This window comes from Lissotriton helveticus, chromosome 1_1 (genome assembly GCF_964261635.1).
Source record: "Lissotriton helveticus chromosome 1_1, aLisHel1.1, whole genome shotgun sequence".
Taxonomy (NCBI): Eukaryota; Metazoa; Chordata; class Amphibia; order Caudata; family Salamandridae; genus Lissotriton; species Lissotriton helveticus.
The window spans coordinates 1,254,522,398-1,254,537,883 of NC_136057.1; the positions used below are offsets into that span (position 1 = coordinate 1,254,522,398).

Sequence of the window (15,486 nt, forward strand, 5' to 3'; positions counted from 1 at the left end):
TTTTATAGGTATCAGATCTTCCGACACAGACCATGTTTAAAAATACATGTAGAAGTATAGACATACCTCAGCAAAGTTGGATTGCTGAGACGGACACTCGGGAAATGTACAATGTGCCGGTATGTAAGTTGCAACTGCTTGCTGCTTTTTTGTGCAGCATGGAAGTGGATTGGGACTTTATCTATGCTGTTCAGAGGCCGCCAGCAGCCGTGTGAGGATCTAAGTGGTATTTTTCGACACAGATAAGCCTCTGTTACTTTTCTTTTTGAAAACTTGGGGGGAGAAGGGGGGGGTCAAGGTCTGTGTCCTTCCAAGTCTCTCGATCTGCCGGCCCTGTAATGTACGCAGATTCAGCACGGGCAGGAAGCCTGACAATTACCTTCACTTATATTCAGGTGTGTTTCACCAGTGTGAACAAATCAGTGCACAAAGTGTGCAGGCAACATTTGGATTTCTTTTTTATCTCCCTGAAGTTAATAAAATATGTGTCTTGTAAAGCCCCCCCGGTATTTACTGTCAAGGCACAATCTACAAACGTGGGCAATTTCTTTTACGTTGGCAGGGCCAATTTTGGATCCCAATTTAACCCTGTACCTCAGTCTCAAGACCATGCACTCCTTTCAACATGAGAGATTGCACTCCTCATTTCACGAACACACCTAAATATATACGGCGTACTTCAACTACACCTTCCCAGAGACTCATACCAAGTGCAATAATCACTAATCCCTTTCCCAGCATATCTTAAAACTCATTTTTCTCTTGCAGCTTGACTATTCAGCAACTAGTCTGAGTCTTTGTACATTTCACTAGATACAGGGCTTGGCTTCATGGGCAACACCAGTTTTTCAAAAAGGGTCTGTGTCACATTGGAGACAACGAGACAAAATTGATTATGGCTTCTTGACACACTTGATTTTGTTCAAGTTTTGCCCTCACAATGAAATATACATAAGTGTTTTTATCTTTCTCACATAAACCAATGCACAAGTGATACCATTTAATACCCCTTTACTTGTTTTGTTGTAACTCAGTGTGGGCAGGACTTTCACCCTTTTTGTCTTTTCCGTACCTATTAGGATTCAGGTTCATTGGCTGTGGGTGGCACTAGTGCCTATCTAATAGACTAAAAAAGCTATGGATTTTTCCAGGTTCTCCTAACTGAAGAATAACTGGCATTACTAGATACACATAGACTGTCTCTACAACCTCAGCAGGCTGGTATCTGTGTGTAGTAGTGTTGCTCTGTAATAGCTTGCAGTCTTGTAGTTCACTGTTCGATACAGACTGAAAGATGGTTTTGCTGAAATAAGGTTTTTGCACAATTATACATTTTTGGGAACTATGTTTTATTACTTGTATTTTGCATATAATTTGATTATCTACTGCAAACTTTTTCCCAATGAAAATGCCAAGTTAGGATGAACATTGGTATTTTACCTATTTGCTTACATTATGATTTTTACCAACAACTTTTTTCAGTATTTTGTATGTATGGTTGCCTTTTGAAAATGTGCATAATCACAATTTCATATTACACGCTTCCAGAATTGTTTAATTGTTTTATATATCCGACATATGCTTTACCCATTCAATTTGCTGACTTAGGTACCCCAAGTCTGCTCTGAATGTATTTGTACACTAGCATAATATGGTGACTAAATTATTAGTTTTAATTAATACCATTACATAAAATCCTATTTTTTTAGATGATGATATAAAACAGCTGATTGACTCCCGAGACTCAGCTGATAATGAATGTTGTCTCCTAACACTGAAAGTAATTAAGAACCAATGTTTATTGGAAGGTATCCATACTTTAACACTTGAAGCACTTAATAAGGTATGTAGAAAGCTAATTTCATACGTTTTTCTTGACAGTATTATTACAGTATTATTGTGTGTGCAGTTTTATCCTGAATAATTGATGAACACAGTAGACCTCTGCTTCCATGTGTGTCAGTAAAATATATCTCCTTAGTCCCTGTTTTGTGAAATTTTGCATCTTATAAAGACCTCTAGCTGCAGATTCCTTACCTTTGAATTTCCCAGGCGTTAGCCTGGATCCGGAAACTTTTGCCAATTTTTTTTATGGCGGTATATCAGAGGGCTAGGATTATTCCATTCTCTAAACCAGAATGATATGCACGTACTAATCAGGTCGATAGCGGTTCTTGCGCTGCAAAGTCATACAGGTGCAAATTGTTGCCCTATAGGAAATTGAGTGTTTTCCAGGTAGGCTGGGGTAGCGTTAATTTAGCGTTAATTTAAAAAAAAGGTTCCAATGCCACATGCCAGTTATATGCTTCAATGCACAATTCTAATATTCCCCAGACCAATGCATGGAGCAAGTCGGGACAACTGTTTTTCATGTGCCACTGTGCACGTTGCTGTACACTGTAAATTACATTCCCCAAGAAGTACCACAAAGCATTCACTGCTCTCCTATACGTGAATGGGCAGTGCATTGGTGTGGTGATGTGCTTCATGCTTTTTGGCTCTGTCATTGCTGTACTCGGTGCTGTACACTAAAAGCACCCTCGGGAATTCCTTTTGTAGTCTGTATTGTTTGTAGTGTACAACACTGAGCGCACACGATGACCATGATGAAAAAGGTTGGACAATCAGTGATATAACCTTGGAAAAGGAAAAATATTTGAATAGGAGATCATTTGTTTTATTTATTTTTATTTTACATGAGCAGTTGCACTTATTGCAGAAAGGCTATTTTACACTTGCCTCCTAACTTTGTTTTTGCATAACCCTTACCGATATATGGGGAACAGGAGATACAGTACCAGCCAGTACAAGGACATGGGCTTTTTTGCTGGACTCTAATTCTTCATGTCACTCTGACAATAAACGTTTGACTAATGCAGGCTACGCACCTCACCTTCTACAGGGATTTAAGTAGTGCTCATGCCACCGGCAGTCTAGTAATCAGGGCCTGCCCTAAATCGGATTGACAGGCAGAGCGCCTGAGCAGAAAGAAAAGTTGGTGTTTGTTGTGGGTGTCGTTGCGGTGTGACAGCAGGAGGTGTGAGGAAGGTGGGACGACAGCAGGGTGTTGATGGGGTGCTAACATTAAACTGAGGTACATTAAGGGCTGATTACAAAGTCTTTAAGGGGACCCAATTGAGACCAAGTGGGATGGATGAGCTGCTGTTTGTGTAACATTGTCAGGCAGCTCCCTGCTGGGCCCCCCGGAATATTGATGCCCCAGGCCTGGATTTAGCTCGCCCATGCCAAGGCCGGCCTTGCTAGTAATACGAGCCATAGTCAAAATATATATTAAACGGGATTAAATTGCATCCCTCAAAAATTAAATGGCTAAGTTCATAAGTAAGTAGCACAAAAAAAATCATGCTGCATGGTTTTTAGTCAGTCTGAATTTACAGATGGTTATGGCCACATGTACATGTTGTATTTAAGAAAGTATACGTTTGTATAAATTCAAACTATAAGGAGACGGGGATTACCTGTAAAATTTTGTGACTTAGTAACTACACATTACATGCCAATCTTGGGAGAACAGTACACATTTCTCTTGCCACTATGTGAACTGGCTCTTTACTGATGCTGGTGACCTGTATAAAACTATTACTTAATAGATGTATTGTCCTCAAGAGAGGGCACTACAACATTAGTATTACACAGGAGCAAGGTTGAGTGGGCTGTTGTCTTCACATTAGATCCCCTGACCCTCATGTGGATCAAAGCCAAGTGGAAGTTCTATCTTTGAATCCCAATACTACATAGATTAGTGTTCATAAAACCCAAATCAATTAATTGCTACTTGTGAGCAGTGTGGAAGACATAGTAATCAGGCTTGATTCCTTGATGTCAGTTCCACAGATGTTGCTGTGTGATGGTTTGTCCAAAATACTTTGCAGAAACTTGTCCTATCTATCCCTACTCTATAAGGACATAACGGCGTCTGTGCGTGTGGCGGGTTCTCTCTCGTCGGTCTTTCCCATTGGTCAAGGCACCAGGCAAGGGTGTCCATTATCTCCATATTTGTGCGCCCTGGCAATGGAGCCCCTGGCTGCATGGGTGAGCATCGATGCGCAAGTGGCCGGTCTCGAATGGGCAGATGGACTGTCGGATCGCATAGCCCTATATGCCGATGACGTGTTGTTTTTTCTCACTAATCTGGACAGGACCGGCCCGCGGCTGCTGCGCATTATGCAGGTGTTCGGAGAGACCTCTGGCCTTTATATGAACGAGCGTCCACCCTTTGGGTCTTTGGGCAGAGGGGGTGATCCTTGTACCTGGGCTGGCGCGGGAGGATGTAATATCTTGGTGTTTTCCTCTCTGACTCGCGGCTGACTGCCTGGGATAGAAAACTAGTGCCGTTGTGGAATAGGGTGCACAAGGATATTACAATCTGGTCCCACATGCCCTTATCTATATATGGTCGCTCGGCCATCTTCAAAATGGTCTCTCTTCCTCGTCTGTTATATCTGCTACAAAATCATCCATATCCTACATCTTCTGGGTGGTTCGGCCAGGTCAATACAGCTTTGGGCCAGTTTTTATGGGGTGGTGGGATGGCTAGGGTGGCTCTCCGTACCCGTTTATAGTCCACATATTGTGGGGGGCTTGGACATCTGACATTCTCTTGTACTATTTGGCTTCACACTTACTGGTCCATAATGAATGGTGGTATGGGGATAGGTCCGATCCGGCGTATGCTGTAGAACGACAATTGATGGGTGATCACTCGCTGCACACGCTCCTAAATTCTGCGTTCTTTACCAGTTGCCACACAGCTTGTTTTTCAGATCTGGAGGCAGGCTTTGTGGAGGATGGGTTGGTGGAACCTTTTGACTCTGGAGACTCTGCTGTGGCAAAATGGACGCCTGCCGCAGTTGGTAGCCTTGCCTGGATTCCGTGATTGGGACGCGATTGGGATCTCCACCTTGGGAGATGTTATGCGGGGCCTGTTTTGAAGTTGTTCCAGGACTTGCAGAAAGACTTTCAAATGCAGTATACCCAATTTTATTAATATTTGCAATTTCGCCATGCTCTTTCCCCTAGCTTGGCGGGTTTGGAGGAGCTAGCCAACTTCGGCCTGCTGGAGGCAAACATTTTCATGGGTGATTTGCAGGACCATAAGATATCTAAAATGTACCAATCCCTGGTCACGCGAAGCTTCCCATCCCTGCAGCATCTCCATGAGGCATGGGAGAGCAATGTGGGCTCACTCGAAGAGGAGGACTGGACAGAGGCCCTCGCTGGCCCTCGTGGGGCAGCCATTGATATGAGTCTTCGGCTTATCCAGTTTAAATACCTCCATAGGGTATATTTCACTAGAGTCAGGCCGTACAGGGTGGGTTTGGTGGCTTCCCTGGTGTGTCTTTGCTGCATCCATGGGAAGGGTACCCTGCTGCATACCAAATGGGATTGTTCTGCGCTGACGAGGTTTTGGCGGGGTGTAATGACATGCCTACCAGAGGTTCTGGGTTGGGACCTCCCTCGCTCACCTAAGCTAGTTCTCCTACATGTCATAGACAATGTCGGGGGCAACGTTTACAAACGTAACCTTATGCTCCTGGGCTTTACCCTTGCCAAACGCGATATTGCTAGACCCTGGAAGGCAACAGCTGAGCATTCCGTCTCTGCTTGAAAGACAGGTCTGGATTTCTGCATAGGTTTGGAGGCTTCCATCTTTCTAGCAAGGGGGTGCCCGAGTAAACACCACAAAATCTGGAAGCGCTGGGCAGACTATCGGGGACTGGAATTGAAGCCTGTTCCAGCACAGGGTTCAGACCAGCTTTAATCTTCTCCCTCCCCCTTACTGGGGGGGGCGAGGGTCTTTACTCTACATACACTGGGTGGTATAGAGCCTTATTAGAAATATACAGGGGAGAGTGTAGGACTGTTGCTACGACTGTATATGCTGATTTTGTTTGGTTGACAGTGGTGTGGGGTGTGGGGTATTGTACGATCCTTGTATTCGTGGCATGTGGGCTGCTGAATTCATATCTGTGCATAGATCGCCGCCTAGTGTTGGGTCCGGATGATTGCGCATTGTTGTCCTGGAAGAGTCTTCAAAGTATCACGAGATAGGTGGCTCCTTCCTCGGACGTGCGCATGGGCATCCTCTCCATCCCCAGATTGTTTTTCTCCGCCATTGGGTTCGGATGTACTTTCCTACTCTCCAAGTTCGGAATCTAGAAAAACTTTGCACAAGGCCAAAAGGCCTTCGGATCCATCGGTATTGTTCAGAGCTCGGTGCCGATACACTTTTTGAACATTCGTTGCACTCCAGTCGTCGAATCGGGCCGTGAGGCCTTCTCGACACCACGTGGACCGACCGTCGATGGAACTAAGTCCATTCAAGTACTGCCCGCAGTGCAACTCGAAGTTCCCGCATACCGACAAGCATCCAGTGTGCAACAAATGCCTATCTCCAGATCACAATGAAGATAGTTGCCTAGCCTGTGCCCAGTTCCGATCGAAAAAAACTATCTGGAATCGACGGGCGGTGAGGCAAAAAATGCAAAGGTCGGCGCCAGGACCCGAGAACATCTTCGACGATGACGGAGATCTAGCAAGCGCCGAGAACTCGGATCAAGATGATCAACAATACTCGGAGCACGACTCTGAATATTACCTCGAGGAAGGAGAACTAATCGTCGACCTTGAGGAATATGATCAAGACATCGTAGCGGTCGAAGACAACTCCGATGACCGTGAGTACACCGCCCCATATAGACACTACACCTCTATCAGAGACTCAGGTCAAGGCATCGCCAGCAGGCCTTAGCCGAGATCAACAACCTCATTCTACAGCCCCGCCATCACGCCCGGCTAAGAACACACAAAAAGAGCCCTCTGAGACACGATATACGACACCAGTTCAATCAAAACCGAAACTCGTCGACAATACTGTCTTCGGACCAAATTACGTCGAACCGAAGGTGACTAAGCCGAAGGGCGTCGACCCGAAGGCCACAGTACCGATACAACCTTCGAAGCCAAAGACTATCGAGTCGACATCGAAGACCAAAGCTGTCGAGTCGACGTCGAAGCCGTCGAGTCAACCTCGAGGCCAAAACACGTCGAATCGACACAAAAACAAAAGCACGTCGAATCGACCTCCACGACGCACGTCGAATCGAGGAAACCAGCCTCAGGTATCGACAAGGGGAAAACACCGGTCGACGAAAGCACAAGGCCTGCGCCCAAGACTACAGTCGAGCCGAAACCGAAAGTGGACCAAAGTAATTCGGTCAAGCCGAAGCGCATCGAGCCGAAAAAGGCCTTCAACACAAAACCACAGGTTCCAAAAAGACCTAAAGACACTGTCGAACCGACAACACCGCTCGGTCCGAAAAAGGTGGCAAAGCCAACCAAAGACGTTGAACCGACAAAACCTGTCGAAAAACATCATAAACCGGTCCAAACACCAAAAACGGTCCAAACACCAAAAGGCGTCGACCCGAAAAAAGACACACCAAAGGCTACAGCACCAAAACCAAGGACTGTGGAAGAGGAACTTATTCATCCAGATCCCTCCACAGAAGACCAGTCAAAACTGTATATTGACCCAAACACTGGCAAAGTGACTGTGTACACCAAAAAGAAAAGACCACTGCCAACTGAAGACTTTTCTACAATTCCCCTGAAGAAAAAGAGAGACTGTGCTACCTCTCCCATATTCTTTGAGCCTATCACTACAGCTATGCCTCATACCCCATATGCCCCTGCCTCACCAGAACGCTCTGACTACAACCCAGACGAAGATCAGGACACAGATGTAGGGTTTGGCTATCCACAAAACCCACTTGCAGACCCTCACTCACAGCCATGGGGTGGGGGGGAACCAAACTCTGAGGGAATTATGCCCATTACAGAGCATGCAGTTTACCCCACTAAGCCTTCTCCAACAGAAGACACAGTAGCCTTTAATTCACTGCTGGATAGAGCAGCAACCTACCATAACGTAGATATGCACTCTGATGCTGTTGAGGAAGACTTCCTCTTCAATACATTAACAACATCTGAGAGACATGTTAAAACACTCCCAATGCTAAAAGGCGTATTAAAACACGCAAGTGACATTTTTAAGGACACCGCTAGAGCACGGGTCATAAACCCTAGAATTGAAAAGAAGTATAGGGCTGCTCCTATAGACGCTACATATATCAAGGGCCAGCTACCCCTAGACTCCCTAGTGGTATCCAACGCACGTAAGCATGCCAACTCCCAGACTACTGGAGAGTCTGCCCCACCAGACAAAGAGTCTAAAATCTTTAAGGCATCAGGCAAAAGAGTAGCAGCTCAAGCAGCAAACTCATGGAGAATAGCCAACACACAGGCCTTGCTGGCCAGAAATGACAGGGCACACTACGACAGCTTGGAAGAAATTCTCAAACACCTACCTGATCCTTACAAACAGCAGGCTGACAAACTCATACATGAGGGAAAGCTCATCACCAACGCCTCATTTAAATGTGCCCTTGACGCGGCAGACACAGCTGCCAGATCCATCAATACAAGCGTGCTGCTCCGGCAACACGCCTGGCTTCGCATATCTGGCTTTAAAAATTAAGTCCAATCCACAATTCTTAATCAGCCCATCAACCCAGATTTTTTATTTGGTCCAGCAGTTAACTCCATTCTGGATAAAATGAAAAAAGATGCTGAAACTGCGAAGTCTATGGGAGCTCTCTAGTCCCAACAACACCGGGGCTCCTTTTGTCGCTCCAATTATAGAGTAGGAGCGCGTAATAATGCATCACAGCAATCCTCCAACTACAAAAGTAACACACAATCCACGTACAACAAAAACACCAACAGGGGTGGATACAGAGGAAACAACACCAAGGGAAGAGGTCGTGGAGGCAATGCAAATAGATCCTCCCCTAACACCAAACAGTGACTTCTTACCACTACCCCCAGACCATATAACACCAGTCGGGGGAAGAATACAACAATTTCTGCCAGTCTGGTTAAATATCACTACAGACAAATGGGTCAGGCAAATTATCCAACATGGCTATTGCCTCGAACTCACCTCACCTCCACCCAACATACCACCCATGCACCGTCCAATGTCACAGGAACATATTACGCTACTACAGCAAGAGGTCATCAGTATGCTACAAAAGGGGGCCATAGAACCAGTCCCACTACAACATCAGGGAACAGGAGTATATTCTCTATATTTCCTTATTCCAAAAAAGGACGGGTCTCTCAGGCCAATATTGGACCTCAGGCCCCTCAACCTGTACATTTTGTCGGAGCATTTCCACATGCTCACTCTCCAGCAAGTCTTACCACTGCTTCACTAGGGAGACTTCTTAGCAACATTAGACCTCAAGGACGCATACTTTCATATCCCAATACACCCTGCTCACAGAAAGTATTTAAGGTTCACCCTTCAGGGACAACACTACCAGTTCAAAGTCCTACCATTTGGTGTCACGACAGCTCCAAGAGTGTTCACCAAATGTCTAGCTACAGTGGCAGCACATCTCAGACGGCAACACATCCATGTGTACCCCTATCTGGACGATTGGCTCATACACGCGCTAACAGCCCAGCAATGTGCCAACCACATGTCACAGACCATACATCTCCTGCACAGTTTAGGATTCTCGCTAAACTACCCAAAATCACATTTACAACCCTCCCACGTCCAACAATACCTGGGAGCAACAATAGATACACTGGCAGCAAAAGCATATCCCAACTAGGCAAGAATCAAGGGAACGCAAACGTTGATACAAAAGTTCAGACCCCAACACTCACTACCAGCTCGAGTGTTTATGCAGCTCATAGGCATGATTGCATTGTGCATATTCATAGTCCCTCATGCCAAACTATATATGCGTCCGCTCCAAGAATGCCTATCAAGACATTGGAACCAGGCTCACGGGAAATTAAAAGACCTAGTGTTGGTGACCAGTCGGGCATACAACTCTCTGCATTGGTGGAATCCACAAAACCTTTGCAAGGGACGACTGTTCCAAGAGCCTGTCCCACAAGTAGTGTTAACCGCGGACGCCTCTCTCATGGGATGGGGAGCTCATGTCCTACACTACACAGTGCAGGGACACTGGACTGTACAGCAAAAGAAAATGCATATCAACCTTCTAGAGTTGATGGCAGTCTTTCTAGCCCTAAAAGCTTTCAAGAGACACTTATGCAACAAAGCTGTGCTGATCCGGACGGACAACATGACAGCTATTTATTACATTCAAAAACAGGGGGGGGGGGGACACTCACCACAGCTGTCGCACCTAGCTCAAGCAATGTGGAAGTGGGCCATTCAAAGGAACATGTTTCTCATGGCAGAACACCTCCCAGGCAAGACAATCAGGTAGCCGACCTGCTCAGCAGGCACAGCCAACAGATACACAAATGAGAAATTCACCCCAAAGTGCTCCAACCATTCTTCCAGAAGTGGGGACACCCGGAAATAGACCTGTTTGCCACAAGCGAAAACGCAAAATGCCAGTTCTTTGCCGCCAGGTTCCCACATCCACAATCACAAGGGAATGCGATATGGATGAACTGGTCAAGCAAATTTGCGTACGCTTTTCCCCCAGCTCCACTAATACCGCTAGTGACACGCAAAATGCGCCAACATTCCCTGACACTAATCCTAGTTGCTCCCACATGGGTGAGGCAACCATGGTACACAATGTTCCTAGAACTGTCAGTGGTGCCTCATCAAACACTGCGACTCACACCCAGTCTTTTAACTCAGAACCATGGCGAAATCCAACACCCAGATCCGCAACAGCTGAACCTGGCGATCTGGCTCCTGAAATCCTAGAGTTTGGATACCTCAACTTGCCTCCAGATTGCATGAATATTATCAGAGAGGCAAGAAAACCCAATACCAGAGCATGTTATGCATCAAAGTGGAAAAGTTTTGTCATTTACTGTAATAACAATGACATTAACCCACTTGATGCTTCCACTCAAAACATCATTTGCTAGCTCTTGCACCTACAACGTTGCAATTTAGCCTATTCATCCATCAGGATACATTTAGCTGTGTTAGCAGCATATCTGCAAAACAGGCAACACCTTTCACTATTTAGGGTGCTAGCAATTAAAGCGTTTATGGAGGGACTTAAATGCGTCATTCCTCCAAGACACCCACCTTCACCAGCCTGGAATCTAAACGTTGTTTTAACCAGACTTATGGGACCACCTTTTGAACCACTACACTCATGCCGAAATACAGTTTCTTACTTGGAAGGTGGCTTTCCTTATTGCCATTACTTCGCTTAGAAGAGTTAGTGAGCTGCAAGCCCTAACTATTCAAGAGCCATTCATTCAAGTACACACAAATAAAGTAGTTTTCAGAACAAACCCTAAATTCATGTCAAAGGTGGTATCCCATTTCCATATAAATCAAACAATAGAACTGCCAGTGTTCTTTCAGAACCCACAGACAGTAGCTGAAAGGGCATTGCATACTCTAGATGTAAAAAGACCCCTACTCTACTATATAGATAGAACTAAGGCATTTCGGAAAACAAAACAGTTGTTCTCCAGTATTAGGGGTGTCTTTCATAGATTCACATGCTTGAATATCCCCCGTTGTCGAAGTGGGAGTCCCACGGTACATAAAATAGCAGTAACATATGCATGTATACATGAAAAATATCATAAATAAAATATATACATACATATAATGTAATAAATTGTAAATTCAAAAAGTACCATAGAACATAATAGGCCCATTGAAAAGCCTAAGAGAGAACTCACTTTAGTAGCATATCAGTGTCATTATGTGTTGGTCCACATTCCAGCCAATCAGGCTGTAGCCTCCTCTAGAACCTTCTCCTCAGAAGCCCAAGTCCTCAGATTTTCGTAGCACAAAGTAAGTAAAAGTGCCTGAGGAGAAGAGAGCCTCTGAGGGGAGGATGGGAGGGTCGCATGTGAATCTATGAAAGACACCAATACTGGAGAACCACAGTTTACAGGTAAGTAACTTTTGTTCTTCTCCAGTATTAGGGGTGTCTTTCATAGATTCACATGCTTGAATAAGAGTAGAAAGCAGTAAATCATCACATAAGTCATAAAGGTGACATAGCAAGCAAATAAGGTAAACATATTAGACAATATGCAATAAATACTAAAACATTATTCGCAAAAAACCTTTATGACTGGAGGCGGGTAGCAACAGAGGCTCACCTTTATTGGAAAAGATTCCGCAGAACTGGAGCAGGAAGGGGCTTTCCAGCCCGTTGGTGGCAGAAGGATATGGTAGAAGATATCCACCTGGTTATGGTCTGTTTGGTAACAGGTTGTCCTTTGCAAGTTGGACCATATGCCACAAACAATTGATCCGACTTTCTGATAGTTGCAGTTCGTTGAATGTAGAATTTGAGACAACGTTTGACATCTAATGAATGCAAGGACCGCTCAGCTGGAGTTTGCGGAGCAGGAAAGAAAGTTTTCAGGATTACAGGTTCGTTGAGATGAAAGTCACTGGGAACCTTCGGGATGAACTTAGGATTAGTTCGCAATGTCACGGCCTCATTGGAGAATTGCAGGAAAGGAGGCTGTATGGTAAACGCCTGGATGTCACTGACACGTCTTGAGGATGTCAAGGCGAGCAAGAGAGCAACTTTCCATGTGAGAAATTTCATATTTGCAGAGTGAATAGGCTCAAATGGTGGTAAAAGCAGTTGAGACAAAACCAAATTTAAGCGCCAAGCAGGCGGAGGGCGACGGATAGGTGGAAACATCCTAAAAAGGCCCTTGTAAAATTGCTTAATAATCCTTGAGGAACATAGAGATGTGGAACCATCATGGCGGAAACGGGAAATCGCCGGCAGGAACACCTTAAGAGACGAGTGTGACAGTCCCGATCTTGCCAGGGATAAAAAGAAAGGCGAAATTTGTTCAGGTTTTGCAGTCATTGGGTCCAAATCTTTAGTGCGGCACCAGACACAGAAACGCTTCCACTTTAATTGGTACGTTCTTATGGTGGAGGGAGCGCGAGCACGCACTAACACCTCCCTGCAGTCCTTGTCGATATTTAAACGTGCAAATTCATTGTACTCAGGTTCCAGGCATGGAGTTGGAGGTAGGCTGGATCCGGGTGACAGATTTGTCCCTGCTGCTGAGGAGGTGCGGTAGAGGATGAAGCGGCAATGGGTCGGACTGCGAGAAGAGGAGCAGGTCCGGGAACCATGGACGTCTCGGCCATTTGGGTGCAATCAGGATGATGTGACAAGGTTGGAACCTCATCCTGTGTAACAGGCGAGGGATCAGAGGAAGCGGAGGGAAAGCATAGATGAAGTCATTCGACCAATTGATCGAAAATGCATTTCCGCTCGACTCTCTGTGGGGATGCCGACTTGCAAAGCGTTGGCATTTCCTGTTGGCAGCAGTCGCGAAAAGATCCATCTGCGGTCGGCCCCACCGCTGGAAGATGAACTCGACTGTTGGCTGGTTGAGTTCCCACTCGTGATTGTCCGACGATGCCCGGCTGAGTGAGTCTGCCAGAACATTGGCCACACCCGGCACATGAATGGCTGTGAGATGAATTTGACGTTGGATCGCCCAATCCCATATTTCTTGTGCCAGTTGTGAAAGCGGGAGAGACCTCGTTCCGCCCTGGTTGTTGAGGTAGTGCATGCTGGTGGTTTTGTCCGTCTTTACCAGCAAAGTGTGTCCCTGCACTAACCTCTGGAAGGATTTTAGGGCTAAGAAAATCACAAAGAGTTCCAGGCGATTGATGTGCCAAGTTCGTTGGGGTGCTGTCCACTTCCCTTTCACAGACATGCCGTCGAGATGCGCTCCCCATCCCTCGAGAGACGCGTCTGTTGTAAGCGTCAGAGTTGGAGGTTCGTCCTGGAATGAACGGCCCGCAGATATGTTTGGAGGGTGAGCCCACCACTCCAGCGCTTTCTGAATGCGAGATGTCAGAAGGACCTTGTCCTCGAATGACCCTGACACCTGTTTCCACTGCTTGTCCAATTTCTCCTGTAGAGCCCTCATGTACAATCTGCAATTTGGAATAAGTTGGATGCACGAGGAAGCCATGCCAAAGAATGATTTGAACATTCGGACAGAAACGTACAATTTTGATTGGAGGAACCGGACCATCTTCACCATGCGGTCCTTTCTTTCCTGGGAAACGAACACTTTTCCCTGCCGAGAATCTAGCGAGGCTCCGAGAAAATCTCGCCGTTGCGACGGCTGAAAGTGTGACTTCTGGCAATTGATTGAAAGCCCCAAGGTTTGGAAGAGGGAGACGCAGACTTGAGTGTGCTGCTCCGTTAGGTGAAACGTTTTGGCCTTGATGAGGCAGTCGTCCAGGTATGGGTAAAATTGGATACCTTGGAGACGCAGGAAGGCAGCTACCGGGGCTAAGATCTTGGTAAAGACCCTCGGTGCGGATCGAAGGCCGAATGGTAGGACTTTGAATTGAAAGTGCAGCTGTCCGACTGTGAAGCGTAAATACTTCCTGTGTCTGGGGTGGATAGGCACATGGAAATATGCGTCCTGGAGGTCGATGGTTGAATAGAATTCCCCTGGATTGAGAAAATTCAGAATTTGAAGCAGAGTTAACATCTGAAAAGTTTTCGAAATGATAAATTTGTTTAGGGCTCGTAAATCTAAAATTGGACGCCATTCCCCCGACTTCTTCTTGACTAAGAAAAAGCGGGAATAAAACCCCTTGCCGCGTTGACCTTGCGGCACGAGTTCGATGGCTCCTTTCTTGATCATCAGTTTCACCTGGGCCAGAAGCTCCTTGAAATGGGGAGAGGGTGGCCCCGAAGGTGGACGAGTGGGAGGAAATTTTGTGAATTCCAGGGTATGTCCTTTGGAAATAACGTCCAGGACCCATTGGTCGGAGGTGATTTCGGACCATTTGCAAAAGTTCTTTGAGATGCGACCTCCAAGATGTACAGTCGGCAGAAGAAAGGAACTGAGACTGTCACTGCTTTTTGTTGTTCGAGCCACCTCTATATGTAGTTTTCCGTTGGTATGGTATGGTGGCGAACTGACGATTTTGGGATTGGTAAGAACCCCTCTGTCGGTTATCGTTATAGGTGTTGTATGAACGATATTGATTGGATCCTCGAAAAGTAGAGGAACCTCCGCCTCTACCTCGCGCACCCCGAAAGGGCCGCTTCTTGTACTGTAGGGTAGCCAAGGACTTTGCAGTGTCGGTGTCCTTTTTTATCGCCTCAAGGGCATCATCAACATGTTTACCAAACAATAATTCTCCGTCGTACGGCAAATCCAGGACTTTTGCTTGTACCTCTGGACGGAAGGTGGTAGACTTTAACCAGCCTTGACGCCTCAAGACTGCAGCCCCAGCCAATTGACGAAACCCCGTTGAGGAAATGTCAAGTGCACAATCAATGATTTCGGATGAAATCAACTCCCCCTCTTGTATAATGGCTTACGCTTCTGCCCGGATTGCATCAGGTAATTGAGGAATCAGTGCAGCAACTTCGGACCACATCTGGCGGTCGTAACGGCCCGGAATAGCCA

General features: G+C 46.0%; 1 protein-coding gene across 2 annotated transcripts in view; it reads left to right on the forward strand.

The window, feature by feature from the left end:
* LRRK2 (leucine rich repeat kinase 2) overlaps positions 1–15,486 on the forward strand; it is a 2,266,429-nt gene that overhangs the window by 594,622 nt on the left and 1,656,321 nt on the right. For both annotated transcript variants that reach the window (XM_078680082.1, XM_078680090.1), the window contains one exon: positions 1,710–1,843. In XM_078680082.1, the coding sequence (XP_078536208.1) occupies positions 1,710–1,843 (134 nt within the window). The remainder of the gene's footprint in view (positions 1–1,709; positions 1,844–15,486) is intronic.